This window comes from Giraffa tippelskirchi, chromosome 1 (genome assembly GCF_054371585.1).
Source record: "Giraffa tippelskirchi isolate mGirTip1 chromosome 1, T2T-mGirTip1v1.2.pri, whole genome shotgun sequence".
NCBI lineage: Eukaryota > Metazoa > Chordata > Mammalia > Artiodactyla > Giraffidae > Giraffa > Giraffa tippelskirchi.
Window position 1 is genome coordinate 28935358 of NC_137275.1, and position 27195 is coordinate 28962552.

At 39.3% G+C, this 27195-nt stretch overlaps 1 protein-coding gene across 4 annotated transcripts in view; it reads right to left on the reverse strand.

Moving 5' to 3' along the window:
* SLC4A4 (solute carrier family 4 member 4) overlaps positions 1-27195 on the reverse strand; it is a 367906-nt gene that overhangs the window by 23134 nt on the left and 317577 nt on the right. For all 4 annotated transcript variants that reach the window (XM_081587203.1, XM_081587212.1, XM_081587193.1 and 1 more), the window contains 3 exons: positions 24733-24924; positions 10634-10747; positions 8892-9053 (listed from right to left, as the gene is read on the reverse strand). In XM_081587203.1, the coding sequence (XP_081443329.1) occupies positions 8892-9053; positions 10634-10747; positions 24733-24924 (468 nt within the window). The remainder of the gene's footprint in view (positions 1-8891; positions 9054-10633; positions 10748-24732; positions 24925-27195) is intronic.

Below are 27195 nucleotides of genomic sequence, written 5' to 3' on the forward strand. Positions count from 1 at the left end.
TTAATAAGAATAGGCTGATTTCAAACATTGCCAGAGTCACAATAACATTTACTGACTGGCAGAGCAGACGATGTAACAAAAGGTCCAGCTCTTTTACTCACTAAATAAATATTGTTAAATGTGTCCACGATGTTATTCTATGATTATATTTCTCTGCTCTGTTTGTGAAGAAATCAAATGCCTAACCCCCCTATGGAGCCTGAGAAAACAGAGCAGTCCATTTTCACAGCATGGGAGCAGCAGTGCCAAAAGCCAGTGTGTGACCAACCTGAGGGAACGGAGAGGCTGACTGTAAAAAATGAGAGTGGGCTTTACACTAGGAACCCGGTGACTGCTATCGTTCAGATCCTGTTACATTATTCAGAACACTACTCCCTTCTCACCGAAATGCCAAGATTTTACCCCCGGCTTGCACACATGGGTCTAATCATGTTCTCAGAGAGCTCATCACAGAGAAGGGTAACTGACACAAGAAAGAAAAGCATATTTTTACTTTGTCCAGGTTTAGCTAAGAATGAAAGCCTCTGTGAGAGACAAATAGGTTAATATATATTCATAAAACCAGTTCATTGCAGTAAAAAGCATAAGGGTTTGAACTGGGAATAATTTAAGGTCGGGGAGAGGAGGGCAAGGTAGTAACTAATGAGGTGAATATATGCTATATCTGGGGGTCTCAGTCATTCACTCTGTCAAAAAACTCTGACTGCCAACTTACGAACAGACACAGGCTTAGGTGTTAGTGACATATTTGCAAATAAACCAGATAAAAATTCCTGCACTAGTGGAGTTTCCATTCTACCGAAGGAGACACCGGTAAACAACATAAACAAGTAATCTACACAGTATCTAAAACAGTGGAAAGCACTAAGGAGAACTAAAGTTGGATTTGTATGCTGAATACTGCGGGAAGCCACTGTAGGGCTTTAAAGCAAAGAATGACATGACTTGCTTACATTCGAAATGCCACGGCTGCCATGTTAGGAGCAGACGGAAGAGAACAGTAACCACGAAGAGGCTGCTGCCGTGACCCATGCAGGCGACTGTCATGGTTATCAGGGTGGCACCAGTGAACAGAGTAAAAATTTGGTGCATTCTGGCTTTATATTGAGGTGGAACATAGAGGATTTGCTGACTTCTGCCTGTGGGTGTGTTGGCCATTCACAATCTGGCTTCTGTTCACATTAGCAGCCTCTTCTTTGACCTCTATCCTACTTGGATCTTATGTCACAGCCACTTTCAACCAATTCTTCAAATATGCCTTACTGACGCCTTTGGCATCTTTGCCCACATAACATCCCTCCCTAGAAAAGCCTATATTCTTCCCTTGGTGCAGTCCTACTCATTCTTAAGACTTAAATCAGCCTTCAGGAATTTTTTTTTCCTAATTGCTTTTCCTTTCTTACCCAAGATGAGGTAGGTGAGTTTGGTTAGGTTGGGTCTCTTTCTTTATGTTTCCCTGTTAATTTATGCTTTCCTCTATCACGGCATTCATCATGCTGTTTTGAAATTATAGGTGTGTTTATTTGTCTTTGATATTTGACTATAAGTAACATGAGGAACTGGACTGAATCCTGAATACCTAAGCAGAGCACATGATGTATAGTCAATGTTCAACTGAAGTTTATTAAAAAGTGAATAACAAGTAGAATGTGTACATTCTTTTGAGTGGCAAATATAAATTCTTAATTAGCAATACAAAAAAATTAAAATTTACTTGCTGATTGGCAGAAATGTGAACCTTTTGTGGGGGTAAGGGGAAGGTGGACAACATCTGGAAATATCACATAGCTACAAGTTTTATTTAGACTAAATCACTCAAGACTATATTAGAAGTACCAACATGGTAATTGATAGGCAGGATCCCCACATCTTGTCACCATGGAAACTGTAATAACCTAAGGATGTGCACACTGACCGGATCAATGGGTCAAAAGAATAGTGGTTGCAGAAAAAGTCATGGAGGTGAGCTACCCCCATGCTTTCTCTCTTTTTTTTTTTTTTTAAAATCAAGCCAGCTTTTTAACCTTTTTTTTAAAGAAAGAAAATTATTTATTTTTGGCTGTGCTGGGTCTTCATTGCTTTGCATGGGCTTTCTCGAGTTGTGACATGCAGGGGCTAACTCTCGAGTTGCAGGGGCATGGGCTTCTCATTGCAGTGGCTTCTCATGTTGTGGAGCCGAGACTCTAGAGTGTGGGCTCAGTGGCTGTGGCACATGGGCTTAGCTGCCCCTCGGCATGTGGGATCTTCCCGGACCAGGGATCACACCCATGTCTCAACAGGTGGATTCTCAACCACTGAACCACCAGGGAAGTCCCTCCATGGTTTCTTAAACCATTTCAAGTAAAACAAATCTGAACTAGACATCCTGGAGACTAGCAAAAAGGGGCCACATAATACCAAAGAGGGTGGAATGAGGACTGTAGAAAGTAGAATACAAAGGTAACTGCAAAGCCACCAGAACAAATAAAAGTTCTGGGACAAAGTAATTATAGACACATAATTACCCTGCCTCTTGACATCACCCCCCTCAAAAAGTCTTCTTTTCCCTCAACTAGGCTGAGAGTACCTGATGCTCTTAATAGGAAGGGAAAATCATCAACTTGACCCGAAGGCCCTACCTGGTTTGTTTCCACATTGTTCTCTCTCCAGAGCCAACCCTCCTTCTCTCACTGCAGCCACACTCAATTATTTAAGTCATTCATTCTCACCAGGTTACTGGCCCTTGTAAAGCCTGTTCCTACATGAGTCCTGTGCCCTCCTGTGTTCTTCTTACCACCCAGGCTCACTCAGCTAATCCTACTGGTGACGTGTGAGATTTCAGTGTAAGTGCTGCTACCTTGGAACTCCCAGTACCTCTCGACTGGATCAAACCCTGTCTTACAGACTCTTCAAGCACCCGCCCCTGTCTTTCACAGCACCATACTTATCTGCAATGCTACAATGTGACTGATTATTGCAATGACACATCGCTCCCTCAGAGACAAGAAGGTTCATGAGGACAGGGACCATATGCAAAGTTTTTCTCTACTATTGAAACTCCAGCACATGACACAGAGCCCACCACGGAGTGGACACTAGATAAATGTTCGTTGGATAAATGAATGCATGTTAATTCATCCGTTTAGTGGCACTCTGCTAGATCCTAGAAATATAATTATGGTCAACACACAGTCCTTGTCCTCAAATGGTTTATAGAGTAATAAAAGAGTTGGAGAAATCAACAGGCACTCTCAATACCACAGTGCTAAAGGTCTATAGTAAGGGTGAGCTTGGGATGGCATGAGAGGGGGAGCACCTTTATTCAACTCAGCTTAAAGTCAGGGATGGTTTACACAGGAGGTGGGTGGTATCTAAGTTAGCCCTAAAACATGAGCCATAACCAGCTGGAAGACAAGATATAGGGAATCAAGGGGAAAACAACAGGCAAATGGGCTGCCATTGTGCGAAAGTTGAGTTGGTGCTTAGGAGGAGATGGGAAAGGTATAAAATCAGGCTAAAGAAGTTAAGAACTTTCATGTTTTGTTAAAGGCTTTGGAAGTTTTAACCATAAGAGCAATGGGAAGCATTTTTGTAAAATGCCATGTGACATCTTCTCCTCACCCCTCATCCCTAGTGCCACTGCCTTCTTCAGGTTCCTGGCTTCCTCCACATTCACTCAGCAACCCTTGGCCCTCAATGCAGCTCTAGCCACAGAAACCTCTGCTTTTTACTTGTCCCTGACAGTTCACTCTCCTCATAGAGTAATCTCTTTAAAATCTCAGTCATTGCATGGTACTTCCCTGCCCTAAACCCTTCAGTGGCTTCTTGTTTCATTTAGAATTCTCCTATATCAATGTCTCTTATATCAGTGTTCTATAACACTGTTTCTTACCATAACCATTTTGCCCACCAGGAGACAGGTAGTAATGTCTGGAGATGTATTTTTGGTCACAACAACTTGGGAGAAAGAGTGTGACTGGCATCTAGTGAATAGAGGCCAGAGATGCTGCTAAATAGCCTACGATACACAAGATGGTCACGACCAACAAAGAATTGTTCAGAAAGACAATAAGGCTGAAGTTGAGAGTGTTTGTTCAGTGGTGATCTGCCCCCCACTCCCACTGACCTTATCTTGAATCACTAATTCCCAGAGACTCCAGGCACACTAGTTTATTACTTGTTTCCCAACACACCAAGCTCTTTCTTTCCCCAGGGTCTTTGCATCTGCTCATATCTTTGCTTAAAAAACTATTTTTTAAATAAACATTCATTGGACACCTATGCTAGATCTTGTGTTAGATAAAAACAATAAGACAGAATACCTCCCCTTGAAAGGTGTATAGATTATTAGTTGAAGTCAGAGGTGGAAGAAAAGAACTTATTGTTTGTGCAAGATACAAGTACAAGGTCACTTCCAACCTAGTGGTGGATATGAGTAGTGAAGAGGGGAAATCCATAAAACTCCTTCAGGGTAGAGACTATGACTGAGAACAATTTTTAATCTTTAATATCTAACACAAGTGTTCTATACATAGCCAGGACTCAGTAAGCTCACAAAAGGTTAAGTCTGTCTTCTAAAGTTTATAAAAGTCTTTATCTTCATGGATATGAATCCAAAGGATGTGCTGCTTTCTTAAACTGGAGAATATTTTAAGTACAAGAATAGGCATTGAAACTTTCACTTCCTTTTGATACTATTCATACTTTGCCAATATAGAACACCAGTCATTCAGGAGTAAATCCACAGAAATAAAAAATCACTGAGAGAAAATGACAAGCCCAACAGTGTATTTGGTAGAGACATGATAACAAAGGGGTCAGGGGGAGTACACACACATGAACAGATGCAGAATAAACATTCATGCTAAAAGCCCCCCTGGATTCAGAGAGCAAGGTGGTTTATGGGGACACTGAGAACCATGACACAGTTTTTCCCACCAAGGGAAGGGACACAGATTTGTACATAAATTATAATGCATTCTAAACTGAGATTCAAAGAGGTCTGAAAAAGACATCCAAGAGTACAGAGTGTTTAAGTGTGTCTAGTGTGAACCCACAAAATCTTCCTGCAGTGATGACATCAAAACAGAGCTTTGACTAATATTAAAGTTCTCACATTCCCTATGAGAACCAGAGATGGGTTGGAAGGTTCTCGGTTATTACCCACCGTACACAGTGAGTACAACAACTCTGAGGACCGTGCGGCCCCAGATAACAAAATTCTTCAGTATGTGTTTAGTGTATCTACCTTATGGAAATCAGTGTGATGGGTCACATGAGAGCTGGAAAAAGGACTAAAACATGGTCCTTGCCTTGAAAATGTTTTGGCTCAGAAAAGAAGAAAAGGAAATTATACTTAAAAACTACTGCACAAGATATGTGACCAATGTAGAGCGTGTATGTGTGTGTTCAGTTTCTCAGTCATGTCTGACTCTTTATGACCCCGTGGACTGTGGCCTGCCAGCCTCCTCTGTCCATTGGATTTCCCAGGCAAGAATACTGGAATGGGTTGCCATTTCCTCTTCCAGGGAATCTTCCCAACCAAGGGATCAAACTTGCGTCTTCTGCATTGCACGCAGATTCTTTACTGCTGAGAAACCAGGGAAGACCAATGCATAGAGTAGTACAAATATAATAGCAAAAACAGGTGTAATAGAAATTATATATTGTATATATGATTACATAATGTAATAGAAATTACATTATGAGTGAAGATTTCACTGACAAGTTTTTACAAGGATGGAGATGATTTTGATAGGTGGTAATCACTGAGGAGTAGAGAGGAAAGTTTGAATAACCAGCAGAAGAAACTGGCAGATTTGATGCCAATAATTCATCTGACCAGTACATTGCATAGTATGTAGAATCATTTTAAATTTCGGGTGAGATCATATCACTTAAATCCCAAGCTAGGGCAAATGGACATTCTTCAAGGGGGAAAGGTTTAGAGGAAATAAAGTGCATAAATGTTTAGAACTATAGGACTGACATATAAGAACAAAGTTTTTAAAAAAAGTTCCAGGGTTCCAAATGACACAAAGGAGATTGGTCATTAACTCATGGTTAAACCATTAGAATAGTCTAGACCTGAGATTAAAGGACTGAATCTAAGGTATGAGACAAGGAATAGAAAGGAAAAAGTTAAAACAGGGCATCTTTTGTAGTTATCCAAGAAAACACACTCAAATTAAAGGTTTTATCATAGAGTATATCAGAGAAAGTTTATTGCTACAGTGATCTAATATCTATTTCTGGATACTGATTCCAAATAATTTTCCCTTCCACATCCTATCTTTACACTTAAAATCACTTTCCTTCTGAGGAGTATCCCTTGCTCTGAGGTCTGAAGCTCAAACTCTCTTTCGTTTCTGCCAATGACTCAGGGAAAAACCTTGAAGAAGTTATGACCTTGCTGAACCTCGTTTGCTTTAGAGTGCTCTGCAGGAATGTGGAACATAACTAAGCAAAATGATGGCCACGAAAAGCCAAGTGCCTTGGTGTTCCTCATCAGTACAGAGCTGATCTGTACAATGGAAAGGTGGGTCCCATTCCAAAGAGAGCAGTCAGCCAGCCAGGGCCACTGGACTCAGAGCCAAAGCAAACACCGCCCCCGAACACGCTGCTTTTCACACACAATGCCTCCATCTCTCTCACTGTTTCAGGTTTCTCTTTTGAATCAATTTCATAGCAGTCAGGGCTCTTTATCGTTTTAGACAGAATTTTCAATTTTCACGTTCCCCAGCCTCTTTCCAAACAAAATCTGAACAAAACAATATCCAGAGTGAGAAGCCTTCAATTCATGATCATGGCTCCACTGGTATCTTTAGATTTGTGTCAAAACACTGGCACTTGTTCTATAACTATTGTCATTCAAAGGAAAGATTTCAAATAAGCAATTCCAATGGTGATGAAAACATTTTTAAAATATATTCAGCTCCTATTTTAAGAGGTAAGTCCTAATATGCGTTGATTTTCCAATGTTTTCTACAGGGAATAGAAGAATAAAATTTCGATATTTTATCTATCCTAAATTTGCTAAATTCAAAAGTCTGCATTTTATTAGTATGGAAACTTAACAGGCAGAAAGAATAGGTGTTTGCCTTCAAGGACACATACCAAATCTGACCAACTAGATCTCAAAAGAATGAAGATGTTTCCAAATATTTTAGGAATAAAATATATTAGTCAACATCTATTTCCAGCCTTTCAAACTAAACAAAAGATCGAAACGCCTCCCAGTATAGAACATCTAAAAATGCCCAGCAAAATACAGAAAATGTCTCATAGAAATCATGGTCTATCTGTCAGAAAGTAAGAGAAATAACTGGAAAGAAAAAATAATGGCAACAAGAAAGAATAAATCTATCACATCAGTAAACCCAAGAGCCTGAGCCTGCCCTGTAACACTGGGCCAGTCCTCGGGGGGCTCAGGCATGAGTTGGAATGACCATCTGAATCCTACCGGCTGGACACCAATCCTAGGGACACATGCTGGGGAGGGTATAGATGGGAGATATCCCCCTGAAATAAAACTAGGATACTCTAAACACAGTATAGCCATCTGGTCAACTAGGAAAAAAAAAAAACAACACGCCCCTCAGAGAGAGAGACAGTGAAGATACATACTTCTTTTTGCCTTGCCACTAGATATAATGCCATTACAAGAAATCTCTAAAGATATTCCTAACCATAAAACTACAACTGAGTTTTGGGCTGGAATTCCCATAACCTTTGCAGTTTGGAAAACTTTAAGCCTAAAATGCAGTGTGAAGTGATCCTGGCCTTCCATGAATTAGTCTTACCACCACCCCCTCAAAAATATATCAATGGACATAAAGTATGAACACTATATCCATCAAGTGTCTAAGCAATCAACAATATCTTTGTTGCCACATATTGTCCTGCAACGTAACATTACCATCCCTCCATCAAACAGCAGAGTCCATTCGCACCTCCTTGAATGGAGGATAACACTGTGACTATTTTGACCAATTGACTCTGGCAAAGGCTGAAGAAAACCCACACTTTTATTTCAATAGTTTTTTAGAGAAAGCATTTGTCTTTGCCTTCATTAAGGACAGTTACCAAGTTAAAATCAGAAGGATAACACGGCTTAGTGCTAAACAGTTAATGTTACCCTCTCCAGTGGTGAAGAAAACATGATTTGAAACTATCTTTTCCAGGATTAAATAAGGTCTTTCAAAAGTAGTACACTGAGGAGATGTGTCCACACAGGGTGATCTATGACTCTGTCGTCTTAAATAACATGCCAATTAAACTATCTTGCTTTTGAAGTAATTGGAAATTAAAAGACGCTTACTCCTTAGAAGGAAAGTTATGACCAACGTAGACAGCATATTAAAAAGCAGAGACATTACTTTGTCAACAAAGGTTTGTCTAGTCAAGGCTATGGTTTTTCCAGTAGTCATGTATGAATGTGAGAGTTGGACTATAAAGAAAGCTAAGCACCGAAGAATTAATGCTTTTGAACTGTGGTGTTGGAGAAGACTCTTGAGAGTCCCTTGGACTGCAAGGAGATCCAACCAGTTCATCCTAAAGGAAATCAGTCCTGAATGTTCATTGTAAGGACTAACGCTGAAGCTGAAACTCCAATACTTTGGCCACCTGATGTGAAGAGCTGACTTATTTGAAACGACCCTGATGCTGGGAAAGATTGAAGGCAGGAGGAAAAGGGGATGACAGAGGATGAGATGGTTGGATGGCATCACCAACTCAATGGACATGAGTTTGGGTGGGCTCCGGGAGTTGGTGATGGACAGGGAGGCCTGGCATGCTGCGGTTCATGGGGTCACAAAGAGTCGGACATGACTGAGCAACTGAACTGAACTGAACTGAAGTAGTACTTACAAAGAAAGTAGAAGGCAATGATGGCTGTTGTTACAAACATTTACCTTGAGTTTGTGTTCTTTCCTGTTTACAATCACAGCTGTGATTTGCTGGTCCATGAAAATCAGGATGGTGACCAACAAAGCAGGTATGGCAGCTGCAAGGTACACCCACCAGGGGTTTCCGCCAAATGGTGCAACAAACCAACCTCGGTTTGGACTCGTTGGCTTGATGAAGAGAGAAGACATTATTTGAAACAATATTAATACATACTCCATGATGAAAAATAAGTGGGGAAGACAGTTTTCTACTTGGAGAATCAACATGTGAAAAAACAGAAACAGGTTGACTGATAGGTTAGACAAAGATTATTCACCAAAAACTTCGTAAGGGGGTTATTTTTAAGGCAATGTTTTAAATGAAAGAAAACTAAGAATATAGTGTGATGGAAAAGAAGTAAATGTCATTTTGCATGTTCAGGATGATCTAAGATAAGACTCAGGAGGGAAGAAAGTGATTTAAGGGACCGGCCATAAGAAAAACCCAAATGCAATGTTCAGTAATGAGGCAGGCAAGAAACTACAAAATCACCTTGAATTTTGTCCATTAAGTTTTAGCAATTGCACTGAAGTTGTGTCTACTGCTGACAAATTGAAATGGTTTCATAATTAACACATTAAAAGCTACAAATATTTAATGTTATATTAAATATATCTTATTTTCATATTTTCCTATTCTTTTCCAAATTTTAAACACACAAATAAACTAAAATAGAATCCTATCTATGAATTATTTTCTCCACATTTACTATTGAGAAATCCTCACTTCTCCTAAGATATTTCTGTTTCGCTTTGCTCATAACTCCATCACTCAATCTATACACATTTTACTACATTTACCAGGCTGTGAGCTTAGAAAGAAAGGAACTCTGTCTTGCTCTTCAATGTATTTCAAATCTCCAGTACAGGGCTTGACTTAAAGCAAACATTCAATAAATGCTGACTTAAATAACTGAATAAATGAGAACTTATCTTTGCTAATGGCAGAGAAAATGCAAAAACAAAAAACCCAAACATTTTGTTTGCTATAACACTGATATTCATTTCTCATTAGGTAGTCATGAAGCTAAAACTGCTGTTAGTTTAATTTTTCTTAGCAAATATCTGGTTATCAGTGATGAAGAGAAAGATTAGTGGTGTTCTAGAAAATAAGTGAAAGACTTAAAATGGAAAATTTAGACAGGGATATTCAAGAATGACTGAAATGTAAATTTAACCCATTAGGTCTTCACATACCAACAGGTTTATAAAATGAATAATTCGCATATCTTCTTTGTAATAATTAAAATGCACATTATATAGAAATGTGTGTCATAGCAAGTTGTCTGGTAGCAGGAAAACAGCACTGAATTAGTAACGTAACCTTGGATAGTTTATTTAATTTTTATAAGCTTCAATCTCAACTTCACAAAATCAGGATGATAATAGTTACATTACATCCTAGAATTATCATATGCATCAAGGTTACAAGTTGTTTGAAAATGTTTTGGATATTTTAAATACTCTAAATAGATAAAACACATTTTATAATGTATGTATTTTCAATTAAAATCAGTATAATGTGAACCTTGCATTTAGTTCTAGTCAGGCATTTAATTTCAGTGAAAAAGTAGACGAAGTGTATAGTAAGAGACCATTTATAACAAACAAATGGGTAACTATACAAAACTAACTCAGAGATAAGACAAAATAGAATAAAGGAAAGGAAAGAAAATCAGGGAATGACCAAAAGACAGAAATTCACCTACCTTGAACTCACTTGGCACAATTAGTTTCGGAGTGTCCACACCTACTAGAGCATCTATTACACAAAAGATGAGAATGGATAAGATAATGGCAAAGTCACTGATGAGCTTTCTTGCCTGGGAAGAGAAAAAAGAAACAGGAATCTTTAAGCACTGGATATATGTATGTCATATATATATGACATATATATACACGTGTGTGTGTCTCTGTTTGAAGTGAATGAAGAATTCTGTTATTTGCTAACAGTTTCTAGTAACAGCTTCATCAACAAATTAAAGGAGGTGTCATACTGCAGGGAGATTATTTTTTTTTAAGTTGCTTTTGCATCACTTTCTTATCTGGCCAGAAATAATCTAACTGCATCAAGCAGTTGTGTGTGTTGTGTGTGTGTGCATGTGTGTGTGTGTTTAGATAAAGGAAGGGAATCAAAGAAAATATATCCTTGAAGTACTGTACTCTCTTCCTGTATGTCACAGAAAGGAGAGCTGGATAAGGATGAAATTTCAAGACATGTTATAAAAATCTGCACAGAGACATAGAATTCTTTTTATTATTTGGGAGGTAGTATTGTCTAAGCGCACTGGAGAAAGAAATGGCAATCCACTCCAGTATTCTTGCCTGGAAAATCCCACGGACAGAGGACCTGATGGGCTATAATCCAAGGGGTAACAAAGAGCTGGACATGACTGAGTGACTAAATAACATCAATGATGAGTACAGAGCAAGAGCAATTCCATAAGGTAACCTGAAAACTCCAAGAAACTTAGCAGGGAAGGGGTTACAGTTTCAGGCTAATGAATGGACTGAAGCCTCAGAGAAACAAAAAGTCATGGAAGACAGAAAGCTGATGGCTTCACTAAAATGGCCAAATAAAGTATTTTTTCACTCTAGGCTAGTGCTTAAAATTTCCTGTATATGGAGCATCTCTCTCTCCACTACTTCTTAACTGTAGTTACCATTAGCAAGCAGATTAGATTACCATTAGCTTACAGCCTTTAAATTTACTAAGTACCCGCCTCTGGTTAGGACAAGGGCTGGGCTTTGCGGGATGTGCATTAAACAAGTCTTTCCTGTGGAGTGGGTGCAGAATGGCCATTTCTGATTCAGCAGGGGAGCATGGGGCCATAGAGTTGATTGTCAGGGCCTCTTCAGTGACTAGTGGCACTGACAATGGCCTACAAGCATTACTGGAGCACAAACAGCTGAGTTTCCCAGTAAGGTATGTATTCATGGTAGTACACAGTTTGATCATTCAACAGAAATTTACTTAGCACATTCAGCTCTCTGTATTCACAACTTCTGCTTCCATGAAAATGAAGGACCAACTGAACCTAATACTTTGCTTGGTGCCAAGGATATCAGTGAACAAAACAGATACAATCCATGTCTTCATGAAGCTCACAGTCAAGTCACACTTGAGAGAGCCTGCTCCTAAACAAAATCAGGATTGATTCAGCCGTGGTCACATTATCTCAGGGTGAGCAGTCAGCTTTCTGATGCTGCTAGATGAAGAGAGATAAGTGATGGGGCTTAGTGGTGGCACAGTTCTTAGGACAGAGGGTCTTTTGAAAGAGCAGTAGGACTACAGCAAGCAGGTATTCAACAGAAACTAAAGTGGAGAAGGGAATTATTTGGCAACGTGGGTGTGCAGGACATGTTGTAGTTGTTCAGTCGCTCAGTTGTGTCCGACTCTTCGCGACCCCATGGACTGCAGCACACCAGGCTTCGCTGTCCTCCACTTTCTCCCCGAGTTTGCTGAAGTTCATGCTATCTCATCCTCTGCCGCCCTTTTCTCCTTTTGCCTTCAATGAAGGCAGAGTCATGCTCACTTCTTGACTGTGACTGGGTAGCAGGAGCCTTGAGGACTCACTAGCAGCAGGATCAAAGATGATCCTTTTGACCAGGAGTTCCTTTCCCTCTTGGAGGACTGGTCTAGCTTTCTGCATAAGTCCACACAGAGGAGCAGAGAGCCAGCTATGAGACTTTAGGGGCAATTTAATACCAATCGCATACAATAATACAAGCACAAATAGATGGCAGGGATCAATTTGGGGAACATATAGTACAGAACTTAGAAACACAGTTTTCATAATCAGATTGTCTGGCTTGGAACTCCAGCATCATTATTTCCTAGTTGTAAATACTTATCCTTTCTTAGCTTTAATTACTCCAACCACAAAATGTAGCCAAAGTAATCCCTACGACTTCATCAGTTTGTTATAAGAATTAAATAGGATAAGCCATGAAAGTGCTTAGCATAACACCTGCAACACCATAAACTCTCCTAATGTACATTAACTCGGGTTATTCCAAGTTCCACAAAGTCTCTCTGGCTGCAGAAACCACTGGGATAACTAAATAATTTACTGTCAGGAGGTCTTTGAAAGGAATCTTGAATTCCAAGAAACAAGAAATAAAAGCCCAGTAATAATATGAAACTTCCATGCAGAGCTCATTTTGGTTGGAAGTATCTGGAATCCCTGAAGAAAAAAGGATGTTTCCTGGGGCTCAATATTGGAAGAAACACTCATTTCTTTAGTTTGTGCGAGTTAAGTTTTGACACAGGCAATTTGGGATGGTCTGGCAAGTGATCGTCACTGTGAAGCAGGTGTAATTTTTATTTTTTTATTTTTTTAATTTATTTTTTTTAGTTGGAGGCTAATTACTTTACAATATTTTAGTGGTTTTTGCCATACGTGAAGCAGGTTTAATAGCAAGATGTTATAACTGCTCTGGTCCAGTAGGTTGTGAATCACTGAAGACCAGAGGTCAATGCAAAGGCAAAAAAGGAGTTCTCTCTTCTTTATCACCCTCCCAATCCTTACTTAGCAAGTCCAAGTTTTTGAACTCCGATATCCTAGAAATTGCTCCAAAAGACGGTAATGGCTATTAAAAAGTCAGTGTTTCTCCTCACCTCAGCCCCCACCCCCATAAACAGGAGGAGGGAAGCAGAGGCTAGCAAATGAATCCAATCTGCCATTTCTTGGTAGAAATTCCGTAAGGCCCGCACCTCTGGCCCTTCTAGGGGAAAGACCTGACCAAGTGAAATCACTACTAAGTACCAGAGAAATGTTGCTTCTTTACTTAGGAGAGGAGGCATTCTCAGCCTTCCAAACACTGAGCATCAAAGCCCTAAAACTGCTCTTTCAGTAGTTTTCTCCATCTTCATTAATGACGGTTTTTTTTCCTATTGCTTAGGCCAAAAACTTTGGACCATCCAAACAACTCTTCTCTTCCTTTCACATCCTACATCTAACAGGTCAGCCAATTACCTTCAAAGATCCTGTCTCTTCTCATCACCTCCATTGCTATTCCCACCCTTATCTAAACCACTATGTTATCTCATATGGTTCCTGCATCCCATCTTCCTGTCTCTCCACTCACCTGCTTCAGGACATTGCCAAGGTATCACCCAGGATAATTATGCCAAAATTTAGGTCAGATAATGTAGAAGGTAGAATAATGCCCCTCTAAAGATGCCTAATTCCTTGACTCTGTGAATATGTAATGTAACATGGCCAGGGAGAATTCGAGTTGCAGGTAGAAATTAAGGGTACTAATCAGATGACCTTGCGATTGGGGAAACTATCTAGGATTATTCCAGTGGGTCCAGAGTAATCACAAGAATTCCCATTAAGTGAAAGAGGGGGGCAGGAGAATCTATGTCAGAGAGTGATGCAGCATGAGAGACTAGACTGATCACTGCTGGCTTTGAAGACGGAGGAAAGGGGCCAAGAGCCAAGGAACGTGGGCAGCCTCTAGAAGCTGGAAAAGGCAGGGAAACAGTCTTCCCCCAAAGCCTTCAGAAAGAACAGTCCTGCCAACACCTTGATTTTAGCCACTGAGACACATTTCAGATTTCTGACCACCTGATCTCAAGACAATAAATCTGTTTCATTTATTGTGGTAATTTGATATAGCAGCAATGGGAAAATAATATAAATAAATAGATAATTTAGCTATTTTAGTTTAATCATTAGTTTCACAAATTTATATAAATATATAAATTTGTAAGAACCCTTTGGCAATGGCATTCTTGTCAAGTGTGGCAATATTATACTATATGTATCATTTTTCAGTCTCTGAATCATGTCTGATCTCTTTTGCAACACCATGGACTATAGCCCACCAGACTCCTCTGTCCATGGGATTTCCCAGGCAAGAATACTGGAGTGGGTTGCCACTTCCTCCTCCAGGGGATCTTTCTGACTCAGGGACTGAACTTGCGTCTCCTGCATTAGCAGGCAGCTTCTTTACCCTTGAGCAACCAGGGAAGCCCATATTATGTGTGTTAACAGTACCTAAGATGTCAAATGCTAATAATTCAGGATTACATTTCTTAAAATGTATGGGGAAAGAAAGCTCCTCTATTCATAATATTGCTTAACCCCATTAAAAAGCACAGCCAGGGTGATCTGCTCTGTACAATATACTGCCTTCTATTTCCCCTTCCTTCCTGTAAAATTGTACAATACTGTTCAGGAACAGCAGAAATCACCCCTGGAGGGTGTTTATTGTAAGACATTCATTTCTAAGATATTGGATCTAATTTAAACTTCATAGTCAAGGAAATTGATTTTTCCCTGGCCACTTTTGTATTCAACTCTAAATCCTCTAATTAGCAAAGGTAGGTAGGGGTGCTATTTTAGCAGGCTCTTCTTATCCTATACTAAAATTAATCTTTAATTGAACGAGGCAAAACCAACAGCAGAAACTAGAAATACAAGCATTAAAAATGCCCTAAAAATGTCAAGCACTGAGTATACCCAGTTTACTAGATATACTCTAGGACTCAGATACAAGAGCGTGGCATCTGACTTTAAGGAATAAGAATCACCCTCTTTGGGCTTTCCTCACATTTTCCAAACATACTTAGCAAAAGAAACATGTATGGATTTCCTTTCATTTTTAGTTTATTTTATCCTCCTTTTTCATCAAACTTGATCTCCTTCAAAAACACCAAAATAGTACTCTTTTATATAAATAAATCAAATTAGAAACCCATAGTTCCTAATTTCCTACTAGCTATTACTGATAATGATTAGAAGTAGAAGTGCCAAAGTTTTCATGAGAAAACTGTTCCTACAAGATTTCATGCCAACCCTGTGGATTCAGAGACCTCAAATTTAGCTTGGACAAACATCATAACTAATGGGTCTATCCAGTCAAATGCTAAGTCTCTCCAGGCTCAAACTTCAACATCCTAGGAATATAAACTATTACAATCTAAGTGAAACACAAGTAGACTCATATATCAAGGACTAACTATTAAAAAAAAAACTTTGCTCTTTTTTGAATGGTACACAGATGTGCTATGACATATAATAATTCCTCCACTCATGAATGGTGAAAAGCAAAGCATATTTCAGTGAAGACTCTATATCAGAATAGTTTTGAGTACTTTTATTTTTATTTACCATTTTTTAATTATAAAAATGAAAAGAAAAATATTTCTTTCTTCTGCAGACTTACAAAATATCTCAATGAATCTAATAAAAAGCAACCTGGCTTAAATATTTAAACTACCAAAGCAAATAAGAAATTAAGTGGATGGGAAGGGAAATTCAAATAACCATACGCTGTTCTCTTGTTCCTGGGCAAAAACAACCTAATAAATCTATTATACACATACTCTTCATGAAGGATGATACTGTATTAATTATTAAGAGAGTCATAATCATTGAGACACCAACAGCGAGAAGCTAGTTAATTTACAGGGATAAAAAATGAATTGGGTTCCTCAGAAGCCCCAGAGGGTATTTGGTTTTCACTTTGTGAGGATTGCAGCTGCTCCCAAATTAACTGAGGGAGAGGCTGTGAGCCTGCAAAGCGGTTCTCAATGGATGGAGCTGTTACAAAGAGACAAGAACAGCAGCAGGCACCCTGTGGGTTCTCAATAAATATTAATTCATGATGTCAATTCCTCTCATGATTGCAGTGCATGGAAAATGCTAAACAACACTGTAAAAAAGGCATTTATTCTAGATGGAAAAAAAGAGTATGTCAGACAAGTATGTGCCTTTTGGCAGTCATGAAAAGGCAGAAAATATCACAAAAAAATTTAAAATTTGATCCCCCCAATTAGAATTAGAATTTGGGCTTCCCAAGTGGCACAGTTGCTAAAGAATCTGCTTGCTAATGCAGGAGATACAAGAGACTCACGTTTGATCCCTGGGTCAGGAAGATTCCCTGAAGGAGGAAATGGCAACCCACTCCAGTATTCTTACCTGGAAAATTCCATGGACAGAGGAGCCTAGTGGGCTACCGTCCATGGGGTCTCAAAGAGTCAGACAAGACTGAGAGTGAGTGCGCACACACACACACACACACACACATAATCAGAGTTCACTAAAAGGAAAAGTCTGATCTAGACTCTAGGATTTCTATGTCATAAGCTCCAGAGTCAGAGAGATTCAGGGAACTAAGAAGGGAATTGGATTGTGTTATTTATCTAGGAGGGCCTCAGAGCCTACCAGTGAAAGTCTCCCAGAAAGAGATTGTTTTTCCAAGCAGGGGCAGAGGGGAGTGGGCCTAAGAAAGTGGTTCAGCAGGGAAGTTAAGGAGACTTCAGCAGTCACATCTTCTTCCTCCATTCTGCCTCAAACTGAGCAGAAGAAAAAGACCCACATGAATGAGTGCCAGACCCAAGTAAGTAAATCACCTGGAAAATACTATGTCCCAGTCTGGTCACTATATTCTAAGTTGAAACTGAAATTTGGAACTGACTCAGAGAAGGATGACCAGTAGGAGTCCAGAAAATATATCACATAAAAAATGATGAGAGACCTCAAGAAGTTGTAGTGAGTAAACTACCTTCACACATGTGAAATCTGTCATAGAAAAGAAAGACTACACTTGTTCTGTGTAGCTTCAAAAGGCAAAGGCAGACCCCAAGGACAGAGGCCATGGAAAGGTAGATTTGTGTTTCTATCAGGAATGCCTTGGAGATGTGAAATTTCCTATCTGAGAAGCATTCAAGCAGCCCACAAATGAGCACTTGTCAGGAACGAAGAGGCAATGTTGAACTCGATGCTGTTCAACGTCCTAACACTAAAATTCGATGATTAAGACTCAGTTATCAAAACTTCTTGATCCTCCAATAGGGCCGTCTTGGCTATATCTCCTCTCCCCCAAACCATTACAAAAAAGGTTTCCAGGGCTTTAAAAGAAGGTGGTTCTATAATTTAATATTAAGGTACAAAAATTAAACATCTTAAAAGAATAGTTAGTAAGTCATATGTATAAATTAAGGCTTTCCTGGTGGCACTAGTAGTATAGAATCTGCCTGCCTATGCAGGAGACATGAGAGACTTGGGTTTGATCCCTGGGTCAGGAAGATCCCCTGGAAGAGGGCATGGCAACCCACTCCAGTATTCTTGCCTGGAGAATCCCATGGACAGAGGAGCCTGGTGAGATGCAGTCCATAGGGTCACAAAGAGTCAGACATGACTAAAATGACTGAGCATGCATGCACGCGTGTATAAATTAAACAATCTAGAAATGGAGCAGGAGACCATTTTGTATTAATGGATAGATTTCAATGCTGGGGACTTTTCTATGATGAATAACTAAGTTGATAGTGCTTCTGACCAACAAGGTACCACAGCCAAAAAGGCTTCTTCTTTCCACAGATTACCTCTATGCAATGATTAAAAACTCTTGCATCACATAGCAAAATGGACTTTGCAAAAAACAAACAAACAAACAAACAAAAACTCTCAAAAAATACTCAGGCCAATCAATGCTCTCAATATTATTTTTTCTTTGGGTTTTTCTCAATTTAGGTTCACTGTCATGTTTGTCATATGTCCAAAATCTTTGTTGAATATTGAACAGATTGGGTTGTGCTCAAAACCAAATATCTCTTTGTCATTCTTAAGGGAAAAATGTGAAAACCAGTTTTGGATTAAAAACAAATTTGACTTTAAAAATTATTGTTCTTGGTACAAAATAACACAAGACTTTGAAAATCTGATTCCCCTTCAACGAGAGCAAAGCCATTTTTTAAATGAGTTTCAATGGCAGGATGTGGTCTGATAGTTCTACAAGAACTAGCCAAATTATCACTCAGTGTTATTAACACTAGAATGTGACAAAGAGTATGGGCCCATTATTTCTTCCTCATATTTGGATACATTGTTCATTTCAGTTTGATAGTTCTTACTATTCACCAAGAAAGTTTCTTAGAGAAAAAGAAAGAGTAAGGATGTCATCTGATTCTTCTAAAGAGCTGTTTATTAACTAAACACAGTCAACATTAATAGAATCAATAGAATTACAGGCCAAAATGACAAATAAGAATCAAGGTTTCAAAAATATAGCTAATTGTGGAATCCAGACTGTTTTACATGGATAAAAACTAAGTATGTCACCTAACAAACATGCTCATTATGTTTTCATTCAAATTCCTGAAGCCCTACACTTTTTTCTCTTTATCTTGGTAAAAGTCAATACCTCAAAGACCACCATCAATTTATGTAAGTCACATGAAGTCACCAAAGTGTGATCCCACTGTAAGCATGAACGGGGCAAAGGATTAAATTGAATCATCTCATTTAAAAATGCAAAAATTGAACTTATTCAACAAATATATATTAAGTTCCTACTATGTTCCGAACCCATGAATTACTTGTCTTTGTATCCTTATCATCTAGTATTATACCAAGCACACAGAGTCAAAACAATTTTTTCAATATTGAATGAATATATTAACTATAGGATATAGAATACTTTTTCAAAAAAGAAGGATATCAACATTCTGCTCAAATGTCATCTAAATGAAGCAAAGAAATTGTCAAAGCTATTAATAGTACCTACAACTTACAGATTTTCTCTATTTAAATGACAATAACAACTAGGAGGATAGTAAAGAATCTCATCATTATATCAATGCAAGGGAGCATTAGCATCGTTGCTTATTCTAAGAGGAGGGAAAAGAGGAAAGTAAGTAGATCCTTGAGAAAAACACTTTCATGCCAATTACATACATCAGCCGGCCACACTGCATCTGACTATGCCAAAGTACCAATAATTCTGCCTAATTCAGAGGCTCTATGGATTTATGAGTTCTTCTAATCACAATCCTGATCTATTTTTAAGCTGACTGCTTTCATTTTGCCACCATCTGTTGCAATGATGGCATCTATGCTCCAGGAGTAGCATCATTGGTTGGTAGGGGACTCTGGAAGAACATTTCCTGTTAAAGCCCTGAGGCATCTGCTAGAGAAGATCACAGATTATGCTGTGATGCTCCTTCAGGAAGTTTTGATGACAAAATACTGGTGAAAGCCTTGAGGCCAATATAACAGAACGGGAAATGTATGGGACAACAGACCACTGCACCCCTCCTAAAGGGATGGGAAGCACAGGGGGCAGTCAGAGGGGTACTGCTATTCTACCATATTCCACTGAGCATCTGGAAGTATCTGATAGATTAAATTCCCGGGACTTCCCTGGCAGCCCACTGGTTAAGACTTCGCCTTTCAACGCAGGTGATGTGAGTTTGATCCCTCATCAGAGAGCTAAGATCCCACATGCCTCATGGCCAAAAAACCAAAACATGAAACAGAAGCAATACTGTAATAAATTCAATAAAGATTTTAAAAATGGTCCATATAAAAAATAAGAAAAATTCCTGATGGACTATTAGTTAGCAAAAGACTATTAGTTAGCAAAATTCCTCATGGACTATTAGTTAGCAAAGGCAAACTGTTTCATCTTAAGTGCTCAAACTGATGGACGGCCAGTGGCTGGCTTCATGAGGGAAGGTGAGAGCGGATAACCAACCCTGATGAGGGCAAAGACAATGAGAGAGACTGAACTAGGGGACAGAGGTATACACGTAAGTGAAAGTGAAAGTGTTAGTCACTCAGTAGTATCTGATTCTTTGCAACCCCATGGATTGTAGCCTGCTAAGGCTCCTCTGTCCATGGAATTCTCCAGGCAGGAATACTGGAGTAGGTAGCCATTCTCTTCTCCGGGGGATCTTTGTGACCCAAGGATCCAACCCAGGTCTCTTGCACTGCACACAGATTCTTTATCATCTGAGCCATCAGGGAAGCTCATGTAAAGGAGAGCTATTACAGCAGGATAATCAAGTGGACTGATGAGTTTAACTTGATAAAGAAAATCCTAGAAAGGTAAATATGATGGATATCATTTTTGTCATATCAGATCCTTTTCTACTCTTTTCTACCAAGCTCTCTGCCTTGGGAAGCTGACCTGTGTGGTCTACAATAGGCTCATTTGCTCTCCAGATTTCAGAAGATTTCAGCCCGGACAGGCTATTGGGGGAAGAGAGAGATCAGATTATTGATTCCCATAGCTATATCCCTTTGAGGTTGCCTCAGGCTGGCTAAATTCCTCAGTCCAAAGGAGGTCACGGGGCCTCTTTGGAAAGCTCTGTATACCACTCTCTCTTCTCCCAGGTTCTAGCAACCACTCCCATTCCACATCCTTTGAGTCAGGGATCATAACAATTCCACTGTTATTATCACTGGACATTACATGCTCCCTTGCAGTTTCCCTCAACCTAATGTCACCTTTGTATATCACGCTTTCATTAAACCCCTCAGACCATCCTAATCTGAGTGTATAATTTTGAATTTGCTAGATGACAACTGTGGATCATCCACAGACAGAGGCTGCCAGCAGCTGCAAAGGCAGACCTTGCATAAAAATGGAGATAATAATGAACTCTGGGGAATCTGTACTTCCTTCTCACTGCTATAAGCACAAGTTAAACATAGAGAATTTTATTTTAGGAGATGGAATCAGAAAACTCTCTTTAAGATTATAGAATATTAGAGTTTAAAGGATGTTAACTGCCATCTAGCTGGGCTCTCCTGTTATGGGTGTGGACTAAAGTCCACAGTTAGCTATCAAAGGGTACACTGTTAGTTACTGGCAGTGCTGGCCTTAGCATCCACAGCTTCTGGGTTCCTGCATATGTGCTCTTTCCATAAATTGCAGCATTTACCTCTACTTGACTGGGCTGCACTAGCCAACAAGTATTGAGGGCCTAGCCTGCATCCAATCTGGTGCTAACTGATGTGAGGAATAAAACAGAAGTGTAAGAGTTTCCCAGCAATTCTCAGTCTTGATTGACTAACAACACATACAAACATTTAGAAACAGAAGTATAAAAAGAGAGCGATGGCTGTGTGAATTAAAGGAGAATTGGACACTTTGTATGGCAAAGGCACTGCCATCCAGGATTAGCATTTTGCAGTTTTAGAGGTTTCACATGAATTGTTGGTGAGAGTGAGGAAGTAGTAACAGTTAGGCTTGAGCGCTACCACAGTAATCACATTTAAGCATATAAGTTTTAACTGTAGAATATAAAATACAAGTATGTGCTATGCTAAGTCAAGTCAGTTGTGTCCCAACTCTGCAACCTTATGGACTCTAGCCTGCCAGGATCCTCTGTCCTTGGGATTCTCTAGGCAAGAATACTGGAGTGGGTTGCCATGCTCTTCTTCAGGGGATCTTCCTGACCCAGGGATAGAACTCATGTCTCCTGTATTGGCAGGTGGGTTCTTTACCACTAACGCCACCTGGGAAGCCCAAAATACAAGTATATGAATCTATAAACATATTTGCTCCTACCTACAGAGATCATACTTCTAAATGATAGCTTAAATGAAAACATATTTTGGCAAATGAGAGGAAAAAAAGATGTTCTTATAATTTATGTATGTATGTACTATGTTAGCCATAACCGTGAAGTGAGTAGGGGAGGGAGATGACAGTGTGAAAGCCTACACACTTAAACATTACTCCTTGGAAATCAAATACATGTCCTCCTACCTGTTTATTTTATAATTTGGTGTAAGCAGCTGTAAACAAAGTTGAGAACCTTCTCAACAGGAATTGTAACTAGAATGCCTTCATTATTTTATTTTCACATATTCAATATTTTTCCAACTTTTCTCAACAGCATTTATCAATGTCTGAGAAATTACCTGCTTGGGCTCTTATAAGGAGAAATTTCTTTAAGTCCAAAGAGCTATTATCGATTTCGGAATTTGCAGGGAAAAAAAGGTGATGTTTACATGAACAGTTAAAATGATCACTATTCATCTTAAGGTTGAAATTATTTTCTAACTATGATTTACAAGTGCTTCACAAATTCTCTAATTTTCACACTATGGCAAATGAGAGAGATAAAAAGGGTGATGATTCCCAAAGTGAGAGCCAAAAAAAGAAAAAACAGATGTCCTGTAAATTAATAATTAAGAAGGAAAAATCTCAATAGAGAAGAAGAAAGCATCTTCAAAGACCTTTACCCAGGAAACTGTCCTACACATAACATACCACTGAAGAGGTGGATCAAGTAAGCACATTTCCCAGTGTGGGAACTGGTGTTACAAGCTCAAAGTCTCAGGGACAAGCACTTAACCTGAATGTGTGAAGCAGACAAGTCTTAGACAACAGAGAGTAGTAGTAGTGAGAACAATTAACTACCTGCAAAGGACAGTTTTCACCTATGCCCTCAAGTGCGTGTGTGTGTGTTTGTGTGTTTACAAATTGTGGGCTAAACAAAGAATGGATGAGGGTTGAATTCTGCCTAAGGACCACCACTTTGTGATGCCCTTTCAAGGCAGACAAAGTTGAACACTTCTTGCTACACTTCACTTTGAGGAAATTTTTCGTCCTTTGGGCCAGCTAGTTCAGGACATTTCTAATGAAATCTGCAGACCACAGTAATCTGCTGTGGTCTGAATACTGTCCTTCCAAAATCCATATGTTGGAATTCTAATCCACGAAGATGATGATATTAGAAGGTGGGGCCTTCGGAAGAGCATGAGGATGGAGCCTTTGGGATGGCATCAGTGTTCCTATAAAGGACACCCCACAGAGCTCCCCAGACCTTCTGCCACCTAAGGACACAGTGAAAAAGATGCTGCCTAGGAACCAGGAAGAGAGCGCTCACCCAACCATGCTGGCATCTGATCTTGGACTCCCCAGCCTCCCGAACCATAAAAAATAAATCTGTGTTGTCTACAAACCTTCTAGTCTCTGGTATTCTGTTATAGCCACCCAGACAGACTGAGACAATCATCAACTCTTGCCTTTATTTTCCATTTCATAAGAGATACCAGGGACAAAACATTTCCCAGCTGAAAGTGAATATATTAATTTTCAGTCTCATTTCCCAGGAATAAAAAAGGAATTTTTTATCAACTTCATCTCATGTCTTCCAAGTTCTCTTGCTCCTTCTACACAGAGCTCAGGAGGAAAGATTCATGAGATTCCAGTTGTAGAGAGCAGCTCACTGATAAAAATCGATTCATGAGATTCCAGTTGTAGAGAGCAGCTCACTGATAAAAATCAAGTATAATCAAGATTACTAAAAACTACTGACATCCTAAATAGTGAGAATTGAACTGTAAAGCCAAGGATTAACTTCGTTCTGCAGGTAAGAAAACAAAATGCCATTAACTAAATGTTGGTCTTATCTTGTAGTCTCTCTAGGAACCACAGTTTTGACTTGAAGCTCACCCAAGCATATTAATGGGAGACAGGATGTCTGCACAAGACAAGCCAGCTCAATTATCTGTGTTTCTCTACCGTGGCATTCATCACTATGGGAAGGGAAGGCTGGTTCAGATGATACCTATATCTACACCAGTACTTGTGTAACAGCACGGTTTACATTTATTTCCACAGCCCATAGTCCAACTACTAAATTACTCACAAGTACAGCTGATGAATAAAGAATTCTATGTCAAAATTCCTAATTAATATGGAAAGAGTTTTTGCTTATGTACTTAAACACACCATGGATCTCAAAGATCCATGGATCTAAATGGTCTCACGCATTTTTATATAGAATACACCTGCTTTTTCCTTTCAGTACAGTCAGAATTCAGACAGGCAGAATTTAGGATAGAATTACGCAAGCAAAATCCCGAAAGGTTTTTCAAAGCTAGACTATAATTATGTCAAAAACACGTATGCAGAGACTGGAAAGCAATTTTTAACATACAAAATCATATTGGAAAGGTTGAATTACAGGTGCCTTTTTCATTTTGTAAAACTACATTATTATTGAAACAGTGGGAATTCAATGAAAAATATTTAAAGCTCAAGTACTCACCGTGGTTGGAAAGTAAGGACTGGTTTTGAATTTTTTCAAAGCCATAGAAGAAGTGTAAGTGCCCAGGAAGAGGATGAAAGACATGAGTGTGATATCGGGAACAAAACCACAGTTGTTGCCCACAAGTTTGCCTCCATATTTCAAACATTCCTTTGTCGTCAGAAATGCCCAGTCAAAGGTAGCATTATGGTGCTGCAGAAGAAAAAACATGAAAATTTTTCTGGAGAACACTGTGACACATCAAAAGCAGCTTTTGATCCTTGATGGGCTATATGGGGATTTATGCTAAAAGTTTCTGTAAAACAGTTCAAGGATAAACCACTTGAAGGGTGAAATCTGAGGAGGTGTTAATGGAATAACAGGTAAGAGGGGCCAGGAGGCTGGCAGTTATTGAAAATACAGTGAGAATGATGCAATCCATTACCTGGTTTGTACTGCAACCCTACAATCACCCATCTGTTCAACAAACACAAACCACAAAGCCCTTTCCTGTGAACCTTCCTGAGAGCAAACCGAAACACAATAATCTCCTAAGTCTCCAAACGTGAGACTCTCTGAAACATCTCTGATGTCCAAAAACCCCTGCCTTCCGCAGTGCACAGCTTCTTGTGCTTCAATCTGATGGCCCCAGAGTCAATGCTCTAAAGTTTGTATTTGGCTAACTAATTTACCCCACACTTTCACAAATCAGCTATTTCTTTTCAAAATAACTAGAGATTGGTGACTTGAGGAACTAAACTCTAAAAATGTTGGCGATCTCTGCTTTCCCAATTGTGTATCCTAATGAAACACAGCTTTTCTTTTTGACTCCAGGGTCAGCGTCATGAGCATCCATTACTGGAATGTGTTGTGATGGGCTGAGGAGTAGGGTATGGGATCTCTATCCCTGTGTTTCATGGCCTCAAGCTCACAAGGCCATTTTCAAATTGTCTTCTGTCTCATGAATTGTGGTCACATTGTCAGTGCTGCACTTCTCGATAGCAGTGTAATTCTGTTCCTATTTACTGTTTCTAAAATGAGAGAGAATCCTTTAGCTATGGTACTAGATAAGGCCAGGACCCCCAGTCTCCAGATGCTGAGTTTTAGCTGCTATAAGTTCACAGCTGTCTTCTTCTCTAGAAAACTGCCTTTCATGACATAAGAACAGCCTTATTTGGAAGGTTATGCTCTCTTGCAGCCACCTACTGACAAACACTAATGGGGTGCTACTGTCCAAATATCCGGGCTCTCCTAAAATTCATATGCTGAAACCTTACCCTCATATGTGATGGTATTTGGAGGTGGAGCCTTTGGGAAGTGATTAGGTCAAGAGGGTGGAGCCTTCACGAACGGGATTTGTGCCCTTGCAAAACAGAGAGTTCCTTGCTCCTTCTGCCACATGAAGACACAATGAGAAGACTAGCTAGAACCAGGAAGCAGAGCTTCGCCAGACACTGAATCTGCTGATACCAGGAGGTCAGACTTCCTCTTAGGTGCAAGGCTAATGCGTATGTCATGTGCTAACAGAAGAGTAATTTGAGGATACCTTTCAAATAAATACAAAAAGATAAATTTTTCCTGTCCTTTGAAGGCAGGAGTTCTACGTCACACCAAATGCATCATCAATATCCTTTACCATTCATGCATTTTTTTGATATAAGTAAACTAGTCATAAAAGAAGATCACACACATAAAAGAAGAATCTCTGGACAGAAAGAGTTCATATTTTTATAGCACTCAAAAGGTAAAGTTCTTACGTAAGTCAGGAAAAAAAATAAACTCTAGATTTTTCCCTGAAATATTAGTTTCAACTTGTAAACAGCTGAATTGCAAAATTACTCTTTTATCAAACTCTGTTTCTGAGAGGTGATTAATCGTGTTTCATTTTGTTTTTCAGATTTCTGTAAATGGATATTTTTAAGCACAATACCTTTCAAGTTAAAAGATCATAACAGGTAGCAGATTTCTTTGGTTTAAAATAAACAAAAATTTACCATAATTGCAGCACTTTAATATCAGCAGAATCCTTCATTACAGCTGCAACTCCCCAAAGAGGTGAGCTGCATTAAAACAATCTCAACAGGAAGTTTTACTGATTTTCTTACAGAAATTCAGGTAGAGATGAAAACTATACAGATGTGCATGAAATGATAGACATGTTTCTTTCTTGTGTCACCTTAAAATGCTAGTATCCCATTTTTTTAATGCCTCAAATGATTCTTTGTGTCATTGTACAGAAAATATAGCCTCTGACATCTTCACTAAGGGCTCCAGCATAAAATCTTCAGGTAGCATGTATAAACCTCGGTATCTACATCTTAACACACAGTTTCCTACTCCCATAGAACTTAAACTCTAGCTAATAAATGTATGCTCAGTTGCTGTCATGTCCAACTCTTTGCGACCCAATGGACTGTAGCCCACCAGGCTCCTCTGTCCACGGAATTTTCCAAGCCATAATACCGGAGGTTGCCATTTGCTTTC